This window comes from Aptenodytes patagonicus, chromosome 12, assembly GCF_965638725.1.
Source record: "Aptenodytes patagonicus chromosome 12, bAptPat1.pri.cur, whole genome shotgun sequence".
Taxonomy (NCBI): Eukaryota; Metazoa; Chordata; class Aves; order Sphenisciformes; family Spheniscidae; genus Aptenodytes; species Aptenodytes patagonicus.
This window is the reverse complement of record NC_134960.1, coordinates 13,209,246-13,227,727: the sequence shown is the minus strand read 5'-3', so window position 1 is coordinate 13,227,727 and position 18,482 is coordinate 13,209,246. Positions and strand designations below refer to the sequence as shown.

The following is an 18,482-nucleotide window of genomic DNA, read 5'->3' as shown; positions in this document are numbered from 1 at the left end:
TCCCACTGTACAAACTCTCTATAAATTCGCGTTAATCCAAATTTGTCTTCTATCAGGAATAGAAACTAAAAGCCAAAAAAAGGCTTTTCTTTCAGCTTTCTTTTAAGAGCGTGCTGCAAAGTTCCAGAAACTGCTCACACCTTTTGCAGTTTATTAACATAGAAGCTCTGTAAAGTTTTGAATTGCGTAGTTTTAATTAGTCCTAGACTAGTACCAAGCAACCTTATTATTTCTCTAATTATAGTATTAATAACTCTCAAAATTTTACAGGGACTCATCTTTTCTTAACATGACAGTTAATCTCAAGGCTTAGATTTACATGATAACACATGAGATTGAATTCTCAGCTTACATTTTTTACTAAAATTAACTTCTAGCTATTGTGATTGCAAAGAACAGCTGACGAGTGTAACTTGGCTCCACCCTGAATCCTAAATACAATACCAGCAGAAGACAGAAAATGTTGTTTAAAAAATAACTCCCTGGAGTAGATAATATCTGGGGACTGCGGAAGGCTAGCAGGGCTGTAGCCCCTCCCGGGCACATTTATTCCAAATGTTATCTGGTACATAACAGCTGGGAGGATTTGCCAGTCCACAGTCTCTCTCTTTTCCCCATTCTACTGTGGTTGCTAGAAACCATCACATGTCAAAGCTCCTGATTTTTTAGCATTCAGGGCTGGTAATACTGTAGTCCCACTTATTACAACATGACTTCAGCAAAGCTAACGTTCACAGAAGTTACAGAAGCGAATGTCATATCACAAAGCAACCACTGGAGTCATCTCAGAAATTTCCTTTGACTTTCAGAAGTTGAGGGATGCTTCAGTGGTTCATTTGTGAAACATCTTTGCTTTCCAAATAGGCCTTTTATGACATCATTCATCAACAGTCATAGGAAGTGTTAAAGCTCTTATTACGTAATTTAAAATATCTTTTCACCACCTCCAGGAATCTGGAATTTTCTGACAGATAAAAAATGATGCAACAAGATGCCTAGATCATGACTGGGCACTCAATCTTCCTATAAACTCCTGGTATCCCTTATAAGATGGGGTCCTATTCTCAGTTTGAGTCTGTAGGCTTTAGCGTAAAATAAATGTATACACATTAATAATTACATAGCAAAATAGGAAGTTGTCGTGACTTCCCTTTTCTTCCAGGTATATCCCCAAGTACTTTAATTTATGTCCATCTTCCCCGTCAAAATAGCAATAAAAGCAGATAAGAGAAGTATTTTTCGTAATGATTACACTTTGTACTGACATACATGCTCTAAGAGTACAACTGAAATTCTGTCAATACAGTATTTCATACACAGCTGTCAGCTTGCTCTGCTGGGACCCTGAGCTCGATCAGAAGTTGCATGGCAGCAGTTAGCACAGTGCCAAACCTGAACTATGTGCCCTCTTAAGAAAGGTTCAAATCTGCTTGTGAAATACCATGTAAACGTAGACTTAGTCAATGGAACTACTAGCAAGAATAACTCCTCTGCTCTGCTCTACTTTGCTCTCCTCTCATTAATGCCATGATAACAGGCCGGTACCTGAGCAATGTGCATGTATACAGCACATGTTGTTTGCTTTCCCTGGAGGAGGAAGCGTGTGCAGATTAGAAGGGAAAGAAGGAGGGTTTGTTTGCTCTTTATAGACATATTGCAGGCAGGGTAAAAAAAAAAAAAAGGTGCATTTGGAGCAGAAGGCAATGATGTTTTCTGACTTCCTGAAACATTTCATTCAGAAGTCTTGGGCCATTTCTGGAGAAAGACCTGTTTTCCTCCCTTCTTCTCCCCTAAAGAAGCATTACCTTTATGTCCAGATTTCTTACTATTAAAAAAGGTGAGAATTTTTAACCACTATCATCCTCTCAACATTCCAGGTGCTGTTTTAGATTTCCTTAGCCCAGCTCTGGTGCAGCTGGAAAAGAATGGCCATGAGGGTCCTAGATAAAGCTGGAAACTTATGTGAGTTTTTGCAATATACTACCAAAAGGCTGGAGTGGTTCAAAATGTCTTTCAGTGCCTTTGACAATTTTCCCTTTTCCCCACAACGGGAGGAAATGAACAGTGCTTTTCTCCCCAGCTCTTCCCTTCACCAAAGCTGCAGATCACTTAGCGTGGGCTATGCTAGCCGGTGCAAAAGCAACAGTCCTTCATCTATGGTTCATGAGCAGCCTGTCCCTCATAAGGCCCTTTGATATTTCATGTGGCCATAGGGATGTAACAAGCTCATACTGCATTAAAGGAGAACAATGTCTCATGTTGCCAACAGCTTATTATTTGTTTTACCTCTGAGACTGCAAATCCAAGAGCCAAAATGAATTCTTATGGTTGCTGAAACAGAATAATTAAAAAAAAGTAAACTGTCCTTCAAATACTGTGCTATTAAGTGATAGGTGAGTGGTTAAAAATAGAATATTCCATATAATCCCACAAAAATTACAACATAATGACGCCTGAAATATAAAAGGTCTGCAAAAAGTGTTGTTATAACCAATTTCTGTCTCTCTCTGAGGCATGCTTAACCTTTGCAGTTCTTTTCTACTCTGCTTCTATTTTGATTAAAGTCACTCACTGAACGCTTTGTCTTAAGTGCGTGCATTAAAAGCATGTCACTTGCTGTACAAAACTGACATGTATCACAAAGTTAATTCCCTCCTATCAACAAATATCTTTTGTAATGATATCTAATCAAATAGATGTATTTCATATGAGAAAATCAATTAATGTCTGAGAAAAGTATTTGATGAATTTTAGATGATTAATACAATTCCAAACCCTGAGAATAATTTCTCAATAACTTATTCTCTAACTGAATGTTAGTGTAGATGTTTTTTCTTCTCTTCAATGTCATGCTATAGTTCTCCACTTTATCTTTCTCCTGCATTGGTCTTTCTTCAACTGTGGCCAAGGAATAACTGAAGAGCAGTATGAGAGCATCAAAGCATTTTCCAGACCATGCAATAGATGCTCTTTAGTAATTGTCCACATTGAAATTATTTTCCTATATTGCCTGATCCTAACACCAATGGAGAAGTCTTACGTATTAATTGGCTTTTAGTAAAGAAAATACAGAGCTTTCCAGGGATGTTCTTATGGCTTAAAGTAGTGTGATGGACTACTCTGGTTGTTGTCTCCTTTGTCACCTTCAAGTTTATGTAGAAAGGCTAACGTTGTTTCCTGTAGACTTGTTGATCCCAGTCCAATAGTGTGATTCTGGGTTTTAAAAGACTATCTGACCCCATCACACATCCATTGCTAACAATCACTGGCTCTAAAAACTGTGACCAATCTACCTACCTGCCTACATACCTTTCCCTGTCATGTCTTAAATCAGCTGAAATTCCTATTAGTGTAATACAAATCACAAGTATGTCATCAGGTTCTCTGCACAGATACTCAGCTACTGAATTTGTTGCCCAAGGATTTTATCCTTGCCTATTATTAACTTATTGTGAATACCTGAAAAAATGCTATATGCAATTTTAGAATTGCAAAGAAGTCAAGTGTCTGGCCTCCTTTGTATGGAAGTTGCCTGACAAACAAGAAAATGCTGCTTGAATTTAAGTCAATAAGTTACTACTGGGTTTTTCCCTTTACTTTCAGTTTGATATGTTATTTCCCCCACCCCCAGCACTATATCCTGGCCTAAGTAATGGTGACAGTGGATTTCAAACAGTTGCAACATCACACTCAAGAAATGAGTGAATTTCACATAAAGTGAGCAACTTACATCTAGATCCTGCAGTTTAGTGTAGCATATCAGATTTATCAAATGTAAACAACAGATTTATGATGGAAACAGCCGACTGATGTAATAGGAAACATTGCATTGCACTGCATTGCATTGCACTTAAAAAAAGCAAAGAACCGTCTTCATATGTGTGCTCGGGGGGAGGAACCTTTGTGCTTCCTGTGTTAAAGAGGACTGGTATCTCTATGGTTCTGCAATGAATCTTACAGAGATACCAGTTTCTTTTGTATCTCTGCCCCATATTTTCTGAGTGACTATGAAGATTTGCAAAAGCATATCGTAGACTTAGGTACCCAAATCCCATTGACTCTCTGGAGTAATTTACTGTAGAAAATGTGATTGGGTTCTTAAAACCCTTTTGAAATGTCATACCTCTTTTTGCTTTTTTTTATCCTTATGCTGGATAGTACTGTCTCCTTCCTCGCATTCTTTTTTTACTTCTAATAGTCTCTAAATACAGGCTGTATGTATAATGGAGTCTACGTAGAGACACCCAATGCGTTGTGAGTCGTAAGTTGACTGGGCAGATGTGGATTTACTGGGGGAGAAGGGAGTAGGACTAAGAGATGAAAACCCCTTCTTTCCACTTCTCTTATTTAGCACCAGCTAGTGCTCTGTGTCTACAGGTATTTTATATCCACATCCAGCCCTACACTGAACAACACTTAGCTCTAATCTGAAAGTTGAATAGCTACATTAGCATGATACTGGCCAATTAATTAGGTCAGGCCACAGTAATGCTATTGTGCAATTTCTACTCTGGAGGTAGGGGATGGCTTACCAGCTTGGAGCACAAATGAGGTAAACATCTTATTGTCCTCTCCATCTAAGGAGAGATACCCAAAGTCCCCATCTTGGGTGGCTGCTCTAGTTGTAGCATAATGCAAAGGAATCACTGTTGTATAAAGCTTAGATTTTTTTATTTTTAATAGAAGCAGGATGTATTTTTCCCCTCTATTGTTTTGCATTTCTCTCAAGGTTTGATCTTGGTTCAGTGATTCCACATAGTAGCTTGCGACTGGAATTTTTTAGGAAAGTTCATTGATATGCTAATATTACACAGTATTTCCTGATGAAGTCACATAAATCACTGTTTAGTGAATTATATATAAAGAACGGAGTTCACTTCTCACTGCTACTACAATAACAGTAATAAAATTTGATCTTTGGCATTAATCTCCAAATCGACATCCATGTAAAACTAGCCAGATGCTGAAGGAAATTCCATATAGAGGAATCATACTGATCATACAGTTTATATAAATCTTCCTTTTACTAATGTTACACAGGTTTTTTCCTGGATTGTGGTGAAATAACTGTGTCATTCCACAAAGCAAAAATCATCTGTCCTTCAAAAGAAAGAAAAACCATTTTCAAATGGACCATTTCTGCCAAAAAGGAATGTTTCCATTGCATTAGAGGAAAGCAAAACATGGACGTAGAGTTTCCACCATTCTCTTTCAGCGTCATAGGGGAAGTAGGATAAAACGATGGGAGAGAAGCTGCTCTCCTCCAAATTTCCCCTTAAGAATATATGAGCTCATAATGAAAAACCAGACTGTCATCAAAAGATATTTTCACAATCTCTATGTTTTAATATTTAAAAATTCCTCTGATGGATCATAGCAAACTATCCCATAATGGAATTTCCACACAGATGTGTCTGTGCTCCATAACTGGCATCTAGGATTCTTGACATAACGCTTGGGTACCGTATTACTCCATTTGTCCTGTAACAATAACTGAGCTAAGGCAATTATGTAGCTTTATGCATGTGTGTGCAAGCATACACTCTGAAAATGTGTATTTATGTATATTAATCATTAACTATTCATGTTTCAGAACTGAGCAGGCATTTAAAGACTACCATCAAGTTGGGCAGATGTTTAAGCTATGCATTAGTGACATTACAGTCAAAAAAGAAAAGCCATAATACATGGTTGACATAAGCAAACAGGCAAGCTAAGATGGGTTGAGAAAGGAGTAGGCAACATGTATGTAAAGTTCCTTGTGCCCTTATTTGTCTGCTCAGTGACTGAATGCGGCTCTCAAGTTTTCCTGGTCATTGCCGGCTTGCTGTTGAACTTGTGTGTTATCACTGAAGTGACTTTTGGAAATTGGAAATTGTCTTAAATGGGAACAAATTGTTGCCTAACCTTGATTCAGCCTGGGCTCTTTCTCATTTGTGAAAGGAGAGCTGCCCTAAGTGCTTCCTGGAGGCTGCAATTAGAACAGGCTGAGACTACAAGGGGAAAGGGGTGTCACTGTTCACTGAGGCTTCCTCCCGGCCCTTGTTACAAGGTCTCCTCTGGGAGGAGAAGCAGATGAATGGGAATATGGTGCACAGCCCAGCCTCCTTCTGACATGCATTTTAAAGGTAATCAGGGACCAGGATCAGGAGGAGGCAATTTTGTCACCTGGAACAGTTTGAATACCTTTCACTTGCCTGTGCCCCAGCTGCTTCTGTCACATCTTTCTCAACATGCTTTCTGAGACTGCCATTTTCTCTTTCTGAAGAGTGAAACAACAATGGCAGAAGAAGTGTCAGCGTCTGCATGGCCCACCTTTGGCAAAATGGCCTGGATAACAACAGCTGTTAAGATAGGAGTGGGAATATAAACAGTGTATGTGAATGGAGGACCCAAAACTGCCTGAGAAGACGTCTGTCCCAAATGATCATGTAAGAGAGGAAGACAAGCATCAGCCAGATGCAAAGACGGTACATGTGCTTGTAACCCACACGTCCTCTCGATGTGTGTGTGTAAGACTGTGTGTATGTGTGGGAGGGGGAGATTAGAGCTTTTGGGGATAAGTGGAGGGTGGAGATGTATAGGTATAATTAACATTTTGGAAGTGTCTAGTACTCTGGCTTATCTGTTATATTATTGATATGGATCTCAAATGAATAGTTCACTGGTTGCTGGTCAATTCTGTGTCATGAATAAATCAATAAACCACTTTGATCCAGATTCAGTATACAGTATGTGAAGGGAGCAGTTCTTCTCTGTGACAGAGCCACTATTTCAAACCTGCTTCAGAAAGCTGCCCTCACAGCCTGCAGCCCTCTCACTCTGCTCTTGCCCAGCTCTGGCTGTGAGCTCTAGCAAAGGGAGGTCTGGGGCTGACGTTTGGGTAACAGGTTGATACACTGGACTCAGCAGGGAAGTTGTTAGGCCCATCTGAGATTGCAGTGCTCTAGTTTTGTGTTTTGTCAGATGGGAGGGAGTTAAAGCTCAGCTGCCAAAGGTGCATGTGAGCCTACTCAAGCAGTGTTTCTTTGAAGAGGATGGCTAAGGAGAGAAAAGGATTCCACTGGCAATACTGTACCTTTGTGTAAGGCTTTCAGCACGGTTAATCCAGACTCCTGAAACTACCCTCTTTCAAATTAGAGCATGCCACCCTCTCTGCTGTCTGCCTCCCAGATGTGTGACAATAAACAGGAACCCCATGCACTGGGAACTGCTGGGGTTCATAAGTTTATCTCACTGCTAATTTGGGTTGTTCCTCCTTTTGTTTTATGTTCTTGCCATATTTGGGGGCACCAAATATGCAACATATTGCAGATGCTTGTGTTGTTTCATCTGTGTGAAGGACTTCTGAAAGACCATTGACTATAGCAGAAGGGACAGGCACCGTATTTTCATTGCTGGATTACTACATTATAGCTTTGCTCTCTGGGCTGTGGGAATACTCCCGTCACTAGAAAGCACATAGGATATAGTTGTGTCTCTTTATGAATTCCTAAAGCATGTCAGGTTGAATTTCAAACCTTTTTTTTTTGCTTTTATAGGCAATGTATTTCTTCTTGTGTGTAACTTTTCAGTCATCTTATTCAGGTTTGGAACAGGGCTAGAAGAACAACTCAGTTTTGTTTTGCCTGACAAAGTGAATTGTTTTCTATTATTTCACAAATAATAAAAAAATCAACAGAAACTTCTTCCTCATTTTCAAAGTATATGTTATGTATGGGCTTTTCTTATGCTTGAGTACAGGTCTAAAAGGAACATCAGTTTATAAAGAAAAAACAATAGGTTATATTTAAAAACTGCAACATAATGTGACAATCTCAGGTTTTTATCTCTGAGCCAGAACTAATTGTTTATTTTTTGGTTGACCTCATTCTCAATTTTTAGAATAAACACAATTCTAAAACAGCAATTAAAAATTAATTTTCACTTAGCTTTACTTCTGATTGATGTGGTAGCTGGGATTTTATTTCATGTAATTATCTCTGTCGTGCTTATCAGGTAGAAATAGATTTAGTTTATTTAACTTTCTCTTTCTGTCTTCATGATATACTCCCCATCAGACAGTTTTGGAAGTTTATTCATTCTGTATTTATTCTTCCTCGGATGATGAACAGGCAGTATGAGAGAGACAGAAAATCGGGCAGGAAAGGAAATGCCTCTGGCATACCATAAAGGTCACTGTAACAATCTCATAATCTCATTTCCTCTTTAAAGTTTACCTGGGAGTCCCAAACTTTTTTTTTTTTTGCTTTAGCTCTGCCACTATGTAAAAAAGGAACTCAAGCCACGTGTTGCAATTCTGTGGTATTGCGGTGAAATGGAGCATCCCTTTCCTTTCAGAGTTTAGAAGTATTTATAAGGGAGCCAGCACTTTGTTTCCTTCAGATCACAAAACCAACCTGCCTGGCAACTTCAGCTAACAGGCCTCACAGGAAAAGGTGAGAATTCCTTTCTTCTCTAACACTGGGGCAACACAAAGTCTGGTACCAGCTGCTTCAGGGGAAACTAATGAAAACTTAAAATTATTTATTTATAAGTATATTTAAATAGTTGTCATGACATTTTTCTCAGGACAGTATTTATATGCTTATGTGCCTGAAGTTAAGCACATAATGTATATACATATATAGCTCATAGAATTGTTATCTAACCAACAGAACAGCTTATGTTATAAGGTAATAATCTTTTGTATCTTACCAATATTCATGTTGCTGGGGTTTGTGCATCGACAAATACGTATTTATGGTCAGACCGTTCTCTGTTTTAAAAAACATGCAACACCATTGACTTGGCCCTGCCTTGAGCTGGGACTGGTCCAGATGACATCCAGAGGTCCTTTCTGACATAAATTATTCTGTGATTCTCAGTGAAGGAATCTGTGCTGATTTACAGCAGCTCATGCTCCAGAGTGCAGGCAACTTATGATGTTGGTACACTCTCCTCATCTATGAAGTGCTCGGGCAACTGCACTGGTTAATGATGCTCAGAAACCGAGTTTATTTGTGATGAATTTTTCAATAAAATTTTGAGATGGGGGGAGAGGGTGTTCTCCCCCCCATCTCAAAAATTGAATAATTTTCCATGAAAATGGTTAACTTCTTTCATCAAAAACCTGAATCGTGAAGCTTCTCCCTAAAACCAGGAGAAACTTTTCTGTTTTCAAGGTTTCAATTTTGATGAAAGGTTGATACGGAAAAGAAGGCATGTTTTACACCCTTCTCCTCCAAGTTTTAGCTGATACTTCAGATACTGGTTTTATGAAGCATAGTGATGAATGCCATGTTGTGATGAAAGAACTGAGCGTCTTTCAGAAAGTTGCAAAATGTATTTTTCTTTTGCAAATTACAGATAATCCTGCGTGCAGTAGAAAATCATCAGGAGCTAAGAATGTTTGCCTTTTAATGAAGCAATATACTGCTGATAGGCTGCCTGATAGTGTCTGGCTTTTCACTGAGGCTCGTGCCTCTTTCTGAGTACAGGTGCAATGTGAGCTGGTTCCTCTCCTAGATACTCTCTCCGGAAAGTATACTTGTAGCTTCTGGTCCCATTAATAGCTGTGCTGTGTGGTGTACAAAATCAGATGGCACGCTTTCTTGGCATTGGTCCAGAGACAGCTGACTTGATGAAGATTAAGGACCGCTAATAATAGCAGGAGCTGCCAGTGAGTAACAGAATTGGTGCACACAGAAATACACACATACTCTTCCTCCATAAACCCAAATGAAAATGTTTCATAGCACATGAGAAGAAATCAGGAGGACTACTCCCCTCTCACTGAAAAAGACTGGTTTGGGAGGAAAAAAACCCAAACCACTTAATTTTGTGTTTTTCATGTGCATTCAGACTCCCACTGTAGTCAGAACAGACTTTGAAAGATATATTCACCAATCTCTTTCTAAGTCATACTCCTATTCATTTGGCTTAATCTCCATTTGAAAAAGGTCTGAAAGTGTATCTAAAAAACTGTCATTAAAGTTTTTTATGCACCTAGTGGTTACTACAATATTTGGCAAATATGTTTTGTGTTTCATGAAGAGCTCTAGCTGTATTTTGAATTCAGGACAAATATACATTTATATCTTGTATATACAGCTATATACTTCTCAAGTAAGATACATGTATATGTCTCAAATGAACACAGCAACAATGATATACATATCCAGCCATTTCTGCAAATACAGCTGTGGCACTGAATCCAGTAGGAATTTTGCCTGAAATTACTTGCAAAATTAATTAGACTATGCAACCTCAGGTGGATACTAGAACTAGTACCAGTTAGGCAAGTGTCAGTATTGATGCCAGCTCTACACTGCATTATTGACACTGTTACACTTGTTCTCACAAAGATGGTGAAGACTACAGTCCAGCAAAACTCTTCAGCAGGTCCTTCATTTTAGTCGCAATCCTTTGTTTTAATAGGACTATTGACATGCTTAAACTAAGGAATATACTTATATGCTTTGTATGACTGGAATTTAATGTCCATTGATCCTTTAGTCCAATGTTCATGCAACTAGCCTCACTGGCATCAGCAGGACTTTTCTTGCATGAGGAATATTTAACTGAGGGACCTGGGAATGCTTCTGAGCTCCTGACCATATAAGACCTATGCACACAACAATTTCCTCTAAGTTCTGTGATTTCTTCTATAAACTGGTTTGCGGTGTGAATAACAAGCGGATCATAATCTTGGCTTGAGCTCCAGTACAAACCTGATTCAATTTTTCCGTAGTCTAAGAGTTCTCAGAATGTGAGAATGTTTCTTCACTGGAACTGACTCTGCCTTCTTATTATCCTGTCCAGCATTGAGCTCGATTTCAGTACACACTTAACAATCCCCAATGAAGTCTAGTAATTTATTTTTTCCCTACAGATGTGTCGCCTACTATTTGCCTTATTTTCATTATTTTCCTTTGCTGCCCTTCTGGAAGCACAGTGGAAACTGAGGGAAAATGGTAAGCAATCTTCACTTACTGAGACCTACAGCTGACTGTAGGACACAAGGGTATTTCAGAATTATACTTGTGTCCACAAGCACAGAATTTGTTAACTATAGTATCTTAGGCCAAGGTTCTTCCTCTTTGTTTGTGAATAACTAGTCAACTAATTGGTATTAATGGAAGAAATATTTAGAAGTCCTAAAATGTTGTACAACAGCCACTCTGAATATTTGCATTAGAAACTGTCTTATTTCCTATTCCCTGTTCTCTTGTTTCAAAAGTTTCAGTCATGCAGTCTGGAAGCAGAAATAGTATCTTGTGACTTAGGTAATAACCCACAAACAAACAAGTGAAGAATTACCAAAAAGAATACTTCACAGTAAAACCTAAAACCTAGAAATAGTTTATCCAACTTTTCTGGTAAATAACTTAAATGTAAATACATTTGTAAAAATAGAGGGTCAGTAATAAACAAAAAAATCTTTTGAATAACTTACCAGAAAATTGGGGTAAATTCAGATAATCAGGCTTGCTGTTCTTATTCACCCAGTGTAGCTCCATAATCCAGGCTGTCTTTAATGTGATTATCCAAAAAGAAGGACCCTAATCAACATGAGAAAAGCATTCTCAATCTGATTGTGTTTTATTTGTAAAAAGTAACTCAATTACTTTTCCCCATATCTTGACATTAAAAAATGATTTATCCTGTGGGTTCCCTGGACAATACCACGGTGCTGAAAACTGCAAATATGTTTGTCAGTATTGAGAATAATCTTTGTGTTTGAAGTCTGTAAGATTTACCTTGCCTGTGCTTCAAATATCCATAAGCAGTTTGGTAAGCTTCCAAGCTTCCTGGAGTTGCATGTTTTCTGCCATTTTAGATTCAGTGTTTGACATGTATTTCTTAGTGTTTCTTCTTTGTGGTAAAGTCTTAAAGCTCTCATGCTGGTAGTGAAATGCTCTGGTGAAAAGGTCTTAGAGCTCACTGGAACTCTGATTTCCTGAGCTGAGTGCTTGCTGTGGGGTTGACACACTAAGAAACAAATTTTTGCCACTTCTTGCATGTAGAAGAGTCTCTGAGGACACTGAATGTGGTTGGGGAGCCTGTGACAGCAGTAGTATATCTGAGCAATGACAGTTAAATTTGAGAACTCTTGCCACACAGAAGTGTAGGTGAAGTTCTTCAGCCAACCACAGCAGAGAGACAAGATAAGATAATGTTTCTTTAGCAGAATTTTTCAAAGTTATTTTGTTATGTGGTGTGTCTTCTAATTTGGAAAGACCAGCAGGGCACTTCAGAGTTACAAGATGGCATTTAGAAGACCACATCTCCCTGTTGCAGTCCACTTAGCTCTGCTGTAGCTCAGTGATCCCCTGTCTCTTAGTAATTGCTCCATTGGGACCAGGGTGATAGCAGTACAGATTGTTCCCTGCAGAAAATGGAAAACAGCATCATCTACAGGCAAATACAAACCATTTACCCAGAGCTCCCCTCCTTCCCATTGCTCACTCACAGACCTTTGACGCTGAAGAGGGCAAAGCGTCATAGCTTTGCACCATAGCAAAGCACCATAGTATGGAGTGGTTTTACATGCCATTCTGTGAGCAAAGGCCACAGGCCACGTGCAGGAGGAATAAGTGGGCTCGGTATGTCCTGGCATCCTCACCTTTAAAACAAAGGTACATGCCTGCTTCCCACTGTTATAAACCACTGTAAGATTCTCTGGGAACTTAGAAAAAAAATCACTTCTTCCATTAAAATGTCTTCCCTATTGATCAGCATGTTCTAGATACACTGTAAATTTCTAAGTTGAACCTCTTCCTGTAGTAAAGATTTCCAGGTTATGGTGAGGCCTCAGGCAAGAAAGCCAGAGGTTTGTTAGCAGTTTTCCTGGAGAGTAGAGCTGAAAAAAAGGGCTCAGTTCAATCTTCATACTGTTAAGTATGAGTAGCTGCTAACATATCTTTCTCTGCAATGTCCAGTGTACGTCATAGAATCAGAGTGGAATGATGAGACACCAGCTAAAAGAGTGGAGCTCACCTGTAACACATCTGATGAAGCACTGCCAGTTTACTGGAAAAAGGGCAGCGAACTGAAAGGAACTGGAAAGACTCTGATTGCCGAAGTGAAAGAGTTTCCAGATGCTGGCAACTACACCTGTCTGACAGCTAATACCCATGAAATCGTCAGCTATGATTTCTTTCTCATAACTAAAATAGACTCCAATGGGCAAATGATAAGGTCAATTCTGAAAAGCTTTAAAGGTACGGTCATAAGATGATGTGATGTATCTTGCTCAGCTTTGTGCCTTAGAGCTTTGTGAGGACCAGAGGGACCTCTTTGGAGCAATGCATGAGAAATATCCACTTTTAAAAGGGTCCTCTTCAAATGCTTTACTGACAATGAAAGGCAAATGATTACTTTTGTGGGTCTGTATATGGTGCAGCTGATGAGCAGCATAGGAGTCGGTTGCCATGGGATTAATTTAGGACTCTCTAGACCTATAGGATGGAGTGATAGTAGGAATGATTAAATACAGGATAACATCAATACCATACCACTGCTTTTTTGGTGGGGGGCAGTTGACTTGCTTTGCCTCCACCTCACAGACCCAGCACTCAGGAGATGGTTTGCAAAACCAGGGCTACATGATTTGACAGAACCAGGACTGACCTAGATTTTAAGTGCTGTCATTTGGGCTTCTCCATTCACAGTTAACCCACTGGGACAAGCCTGTGTTGTTTTGCATTTTCTGCATGAACCTCAGTCATCTATGTCTCATATTGCAGTCCCTCACTGTAGTGCCAGGAACTTAGGAATTTCCAGGACTTTTTCCCTGGCTCCTGGACCCACATATCAGATGCAGTAGGCTGGTCTGCCAGTCAGCTACATCCAGGGTACAATAGAGAGTTGTTGAGAGTCTGCAGTGCTGGGCAACAGAAATGAAACACGCCTATACAGAGGCCTCATTCACTTCGCCCACTGGAAACATTCCCCATCAAGTGCCCTGGTGTGTGAAGACGTGAGATTACCCACTGCGTGCACTCTCATGCGCGGGGTAACAAATAACAGAGGTTTACCAACTGAATAGCTGCAATGTTTCTTTGTGAAAGGAACAATGGATTTGTCTACATAAATCTCTTACTGATAGCTATCTGCGACAGCTTGGGTATGCTCTAGCTCCTGTCAATAGCCACACAGATGTGGTTAATGTGGTGCCATGTAAACCAGCCTTCAGCCACTAACTGTGGTTATATGGCTTTTTAACTACAGGTGAGACTCTGTCTGCCTATGTACCCACCACCTGCCAAAGTAGATGGGAGTCTACTGAATTACTGTTTTCTCTCTGCTTTGACCATTTTGGCAAAAAGAGTAAATAAATCATGTTTTCTTTCTTTTTCCATCTAGAGCCAAACAGGACATTTTTAAAATGTGAGGCAAAGAACTACTCTGGAATTTTCATATGTTCATGGATGATAGAAAATGAGAGTCCTAATGTGAAGTTCACAATCAGAAGTCTAAAAGGGTAAAAGCTTGTACTTTCCTTAACAACCTCATAGTAAGGTCGGAACAGCCCTTTGTGTTACTCTGTGTAGGAGATCCTGCATTTTTGGCTATTGAGGACATGTAGAAGGCGAGGAATCCCACTTCCAGAGTCTGAACATCTGCAAAATGTTTTGAGCCATCACTGGGGCTAACTTGACTAATAAGGGCATGGAAGTTGCTCAGAAATTAATAAAGACTTGAAAATGGAACAACCCCCACTGGACTGTTACAGCTGCTACAGTACAACCACAGAATAACTTAAGCAATAGCAAAAAACAGTTCATGCAGGGGAGAGAGAGGAAGTTGAGCCAAAAGCAGAAACAATCATAGCACTGAGTCCCTTTGCAGCAGATCCAGTGGAATTAAGGGAGTGGGAGGCTGCACCCACTGCAAAAGCCACATGTCCACTGACAAGTCTCTGTTGAGGAACACTGCAGAAACCTGCAAGGGAAATATGTGAGGGGAACCTTGTGGGGATTTCCTACCTCCCTCTACTCTTCGGGGTTTCTCCAAAACATGGAGTGCTTGAGCAAAGGTCACTTCAGTTTGTTAAAGAAGAAACAACTGCAAAGTGTTTTATTTTGCTGAATGCAAAAATAGAACCAGATTCAGGTAGTACTTTATAGATGGCTTTTGTTATTTATCTCCCAATGGATACATTTTAACCTTCCCTTATTTCTTCCAGCAAGGTTTTGGAAAGGGCTACGGAACAAAGTAAGATACTAGAGCTTGTCATGGGACAGTGGTAATAAGAAATGCGATATCTTGTTTTAGATTTAAACACTAATTCCTTCTGCTAAGGTAGGGGGGCTTTTGTGATTTTACATTAATATGTAATACAGCACTGAAAATGTAAGAACTCCCACTGAACTGTCTCTGCAGCTGTTGAAGCACAGCCGTAAAATGATACAGGCAACAGCAAAACATTACCTTACCAGCTACATGTTATCATTGTGGCAACAAATTCTCAGAACAAACCAGCACTTCAGTACTTTTCTCTGTTCTGTATTCAGCTCTCAAGCAGACGTAACCTGCAGCAGCCCTGTAGCTCACACTGATAAATCAGTGACTGAATACACAGCCCAGTGCCAGAAAGAAAACTACTGTCCATTTGCTGAAGAGCACCAGCCAATTGAGATGTTCCTGGAGGTCATTGACGAGGTGGAATATGAGAACTACACTAGCAGCTTCTTCATCAGAGATATCAGTGAGTAGACCAGGAATCATGATTAATTCTTAGCTTTATTCTTGCTGCTGATAGTGGAACTAACAACAGTAGCTGATCAAACCAAGCTTGGGAATCCCTGCCCTATTCTACTGTAAATCTGTATCAAGCTCCCAGTTACAGGAACAGGGGAAAACAAGTCTTAGCAGCAGTCCAGAAGAGGATGAGGAAGTGAAGAAGCAACATCTTCCTAGCTTGTGACCTCCAACCCTCTCACCCCCACATCTCCCAGAAGTTTCTGTAGTCTTCTCTATTAGATGGACATGTTTTGGAAGGGGTATGTGGGAGAAGTCAGAAAATAACCAATAACCCAGCAAGCTCTTCCCTGAGAACTGCAGATTTACTCAGATAATGGTTAACGCTATGTACGCTTCCCTCCTGATCCATTCTTACAGAATGGGCATCCAGGGCAGGTTAATAGAAACTGACAGGAAATAAAAGGACCAGTTGTGACCGTGATGCCACAGGGCACAGGGAAATGAAGCAGCATCCTAAAGAAACAGATGTTTTGCTAAATGCCCTAATGGTCAGCAGGGGTTGAAGATATTCCTCTGTGTCCAACAGAACCCTCTGCAACCCTTCAGGCAAAAAAAAGAAGGATCTTACCCAGAGAGACTCTGGGAGTGTGCTTAAATTTCCGTAAGAAGCGTACAAGGCATTTCTTACACATCATGCCTACTCCTCTCTTAATCTCATGGAGGCTCCCAAACCTGATTCCTATAAAACTATCAATAGTAGTACACCAACATCTGACATTATGCTGCTAATGTGAATTAATTCCTTCTATATTTTTTCTTGCAGTAAAACCTGACCCACCCCAATGTCAGTATGTGGCCACAAATGGAACAGTGACCTGGACATATCCCAGAACATGGAGCACACCAAAGTCCTACTTCCCTTTGACTTTCAGGGTCAAAGTTGAAAGTACAAAGAAACGCAAAAACCAGGTAGAGATACAACATTTGAAACACTATTTTCTTGCTTGAACAGACAGTACAAATAATATAAGCTTAGTATGCAAGAATCATGGACTAGAATAAAAAAAAAAAAAAAGGGTGCTGAGACCCAAATGTGGCAAGGTTCTGTCTTGGCAGAAAAAGACCTCCTTCCCAGTTCTATGAGCAGTAAGATCCAAACAACACACTCTGGGGTGGATGCAACCCTGATGTAACTGGGGAGATAAAATCGTGCCCAGCATTGCATAGCTGTGCTAGCGTGAGAAAAGCATTTACTAATTCATTAGTAGGCTGTGTGGGTCCTAATGTGGGAAAATCCCGATTTCCAAATCAAGAAGTCTAGGATCTGTTGCACTGATTTCCTTGTATGTTGTTTGTACCTAGCTAGCTCAGACTTTCTTTACAGGTGAATGGCAAATAAGGAATCAATGCTACCAATCATTTGGTAGCATTTTTGTGGAGACTGGCGAAGACTATAGTCTTTGCCACACACTTTCCAGTTATTAGTTAATTGTTAACTAAACATTGCTACTCTGTATTAGCTTTAAATCACAAAATGGTTTTCCTTCCTTTGCTAATGCTCATGGATACACTACAGGGTACACAACAGCAGTATGGCAATTTGCCTAGGTTGGCAAAGAAATCAACAGCAAAACTGGAAAGAAATACACAAACCGGTTGACCACAGTGCAGGTCCTTAACTGCAGTGCTGCTCTTCCTTGGTCCAGCAATCAGAAAAGTAAACATATGTAATGATCGTTCCAGTTTGTCAACTGATTAAACCAAAGACACTAGAGGACGTCTTTTTCTATGTGAAAAAAATAAGCAAGCCTGTACCAGCAGATGGGGCCATTCCCCCAGCGCTGACTCCTTGATTTTAGTAGGGTTGTCTTGTACAAACCCTTAGGTAGAGAAACTGGCGAGTCTACGGAGTGCTTCTTGTATCAGCCACGAGTCCTCAGTGGAAATTTCAACGATACTGAACACCAGCAACTTCTGCCTTTTAGGGTTCCCACTCTGGGAGAAGAAGGAAAAAGAGAAAAACCCAGATAAACAAATAAACCCTTTGTTTTCATGACTGTTTCAGTTTGGGGTTTGGATCACTTTACAACACTAACTTCAGTGGAAAGTGGGCTTTTTACTTTGTTTCTGCTGAGGCTCAAGTTCTCACAAGTCCTCATGACTTTGGTATCTGTGGGTGAAGATATCTGGGTTGAAGAACCCAGACTACCAGTGGGTTTTTTGAGTTACATGTGCTTGTTGCAATCTGTCTGGCACTTATTGTATGTTCTGCTTGACCTTTACAATCCGCTGATGGAGCTGTGCCCTGTTCATAGGTCTATGATGCTGAAGAGCAGTCTATTCAGATTCCAATGACTGGGCCGAAAGACAAGATCTCTGTGCAGGCCAGGGATCGCTATCACAACTCATCCTGGAGTGAGTGGTCTTCACTTTGCAGGTAAGACTTAAAGAACCTTCTACTGGAGGAGCAGGGATAATTCCTTACCTAGGAGAGTAAGGAGTCTATGAACTTCTGCTTCTTAAATATTCATTTATTCCACATTTCCTCATAACCCTTTTTGTCTCCTGAACATTTTTTCATGAACTATCTGTAAGAGAATAAACATGTAAATGTATTGGGCTGTCTAAACGATGATTCTCTTAAAAAAATAATTGAGGAAACAATTAGAATCCATTTAAATCAGAGAGGAAACAATGGATGTAGGTTCATGGACATGGGTACTGTTCTACCTAACTAGGCAATTATAAAATATTCTTTAAGAAATATATGAGCATTTGGCCGTTGCTAGTGT

The 18,482-nt window shown here is 39.9% G+C and overlaps 1 protein-coding gene across 2 annotated transcripts; it reads left to right on the top strand.

The window, feature by feature from the left end:
* Positions 1–6,405: 6,405 nt before the first annotated feature.
* Positions 6,406–18,131, top strand: LOC143165998 (interleukin-12 subunit beta-like). 2 transcript variants are annotated; one of them, XM_076349945.1, is made up of 8 exons: positions 6,406–6,470; positions 8,255–8,438; positions 10,874–10,955; positions 12,924–13,205; positions 14,350–14,467; positions 15,501–15,694; positions 16,514–16,659; positions 18,006–18,131. In XM_076349945.1, the coding sequence occupies exons 3-8, from the start codon at positions 10,874–10,876 to the stop codon at positions 18,129–18,131; spliced, it is 948 nt and encodes a 315-aa protein (XP_076206060.1). In that variant the 5' UTR covers positions 6,406–6,470; positions 8,255–8,438. The 2 variants fall into 2 exon arrangements, with proteins under 2 accessions (XP_076206060.1, XP_076206061.1); XM_076349946.1 differs by having other exon boundaries at positions 6,409–6,431.
* Positions 18,132–18,482: the final 351 nt, after the last annotated feature.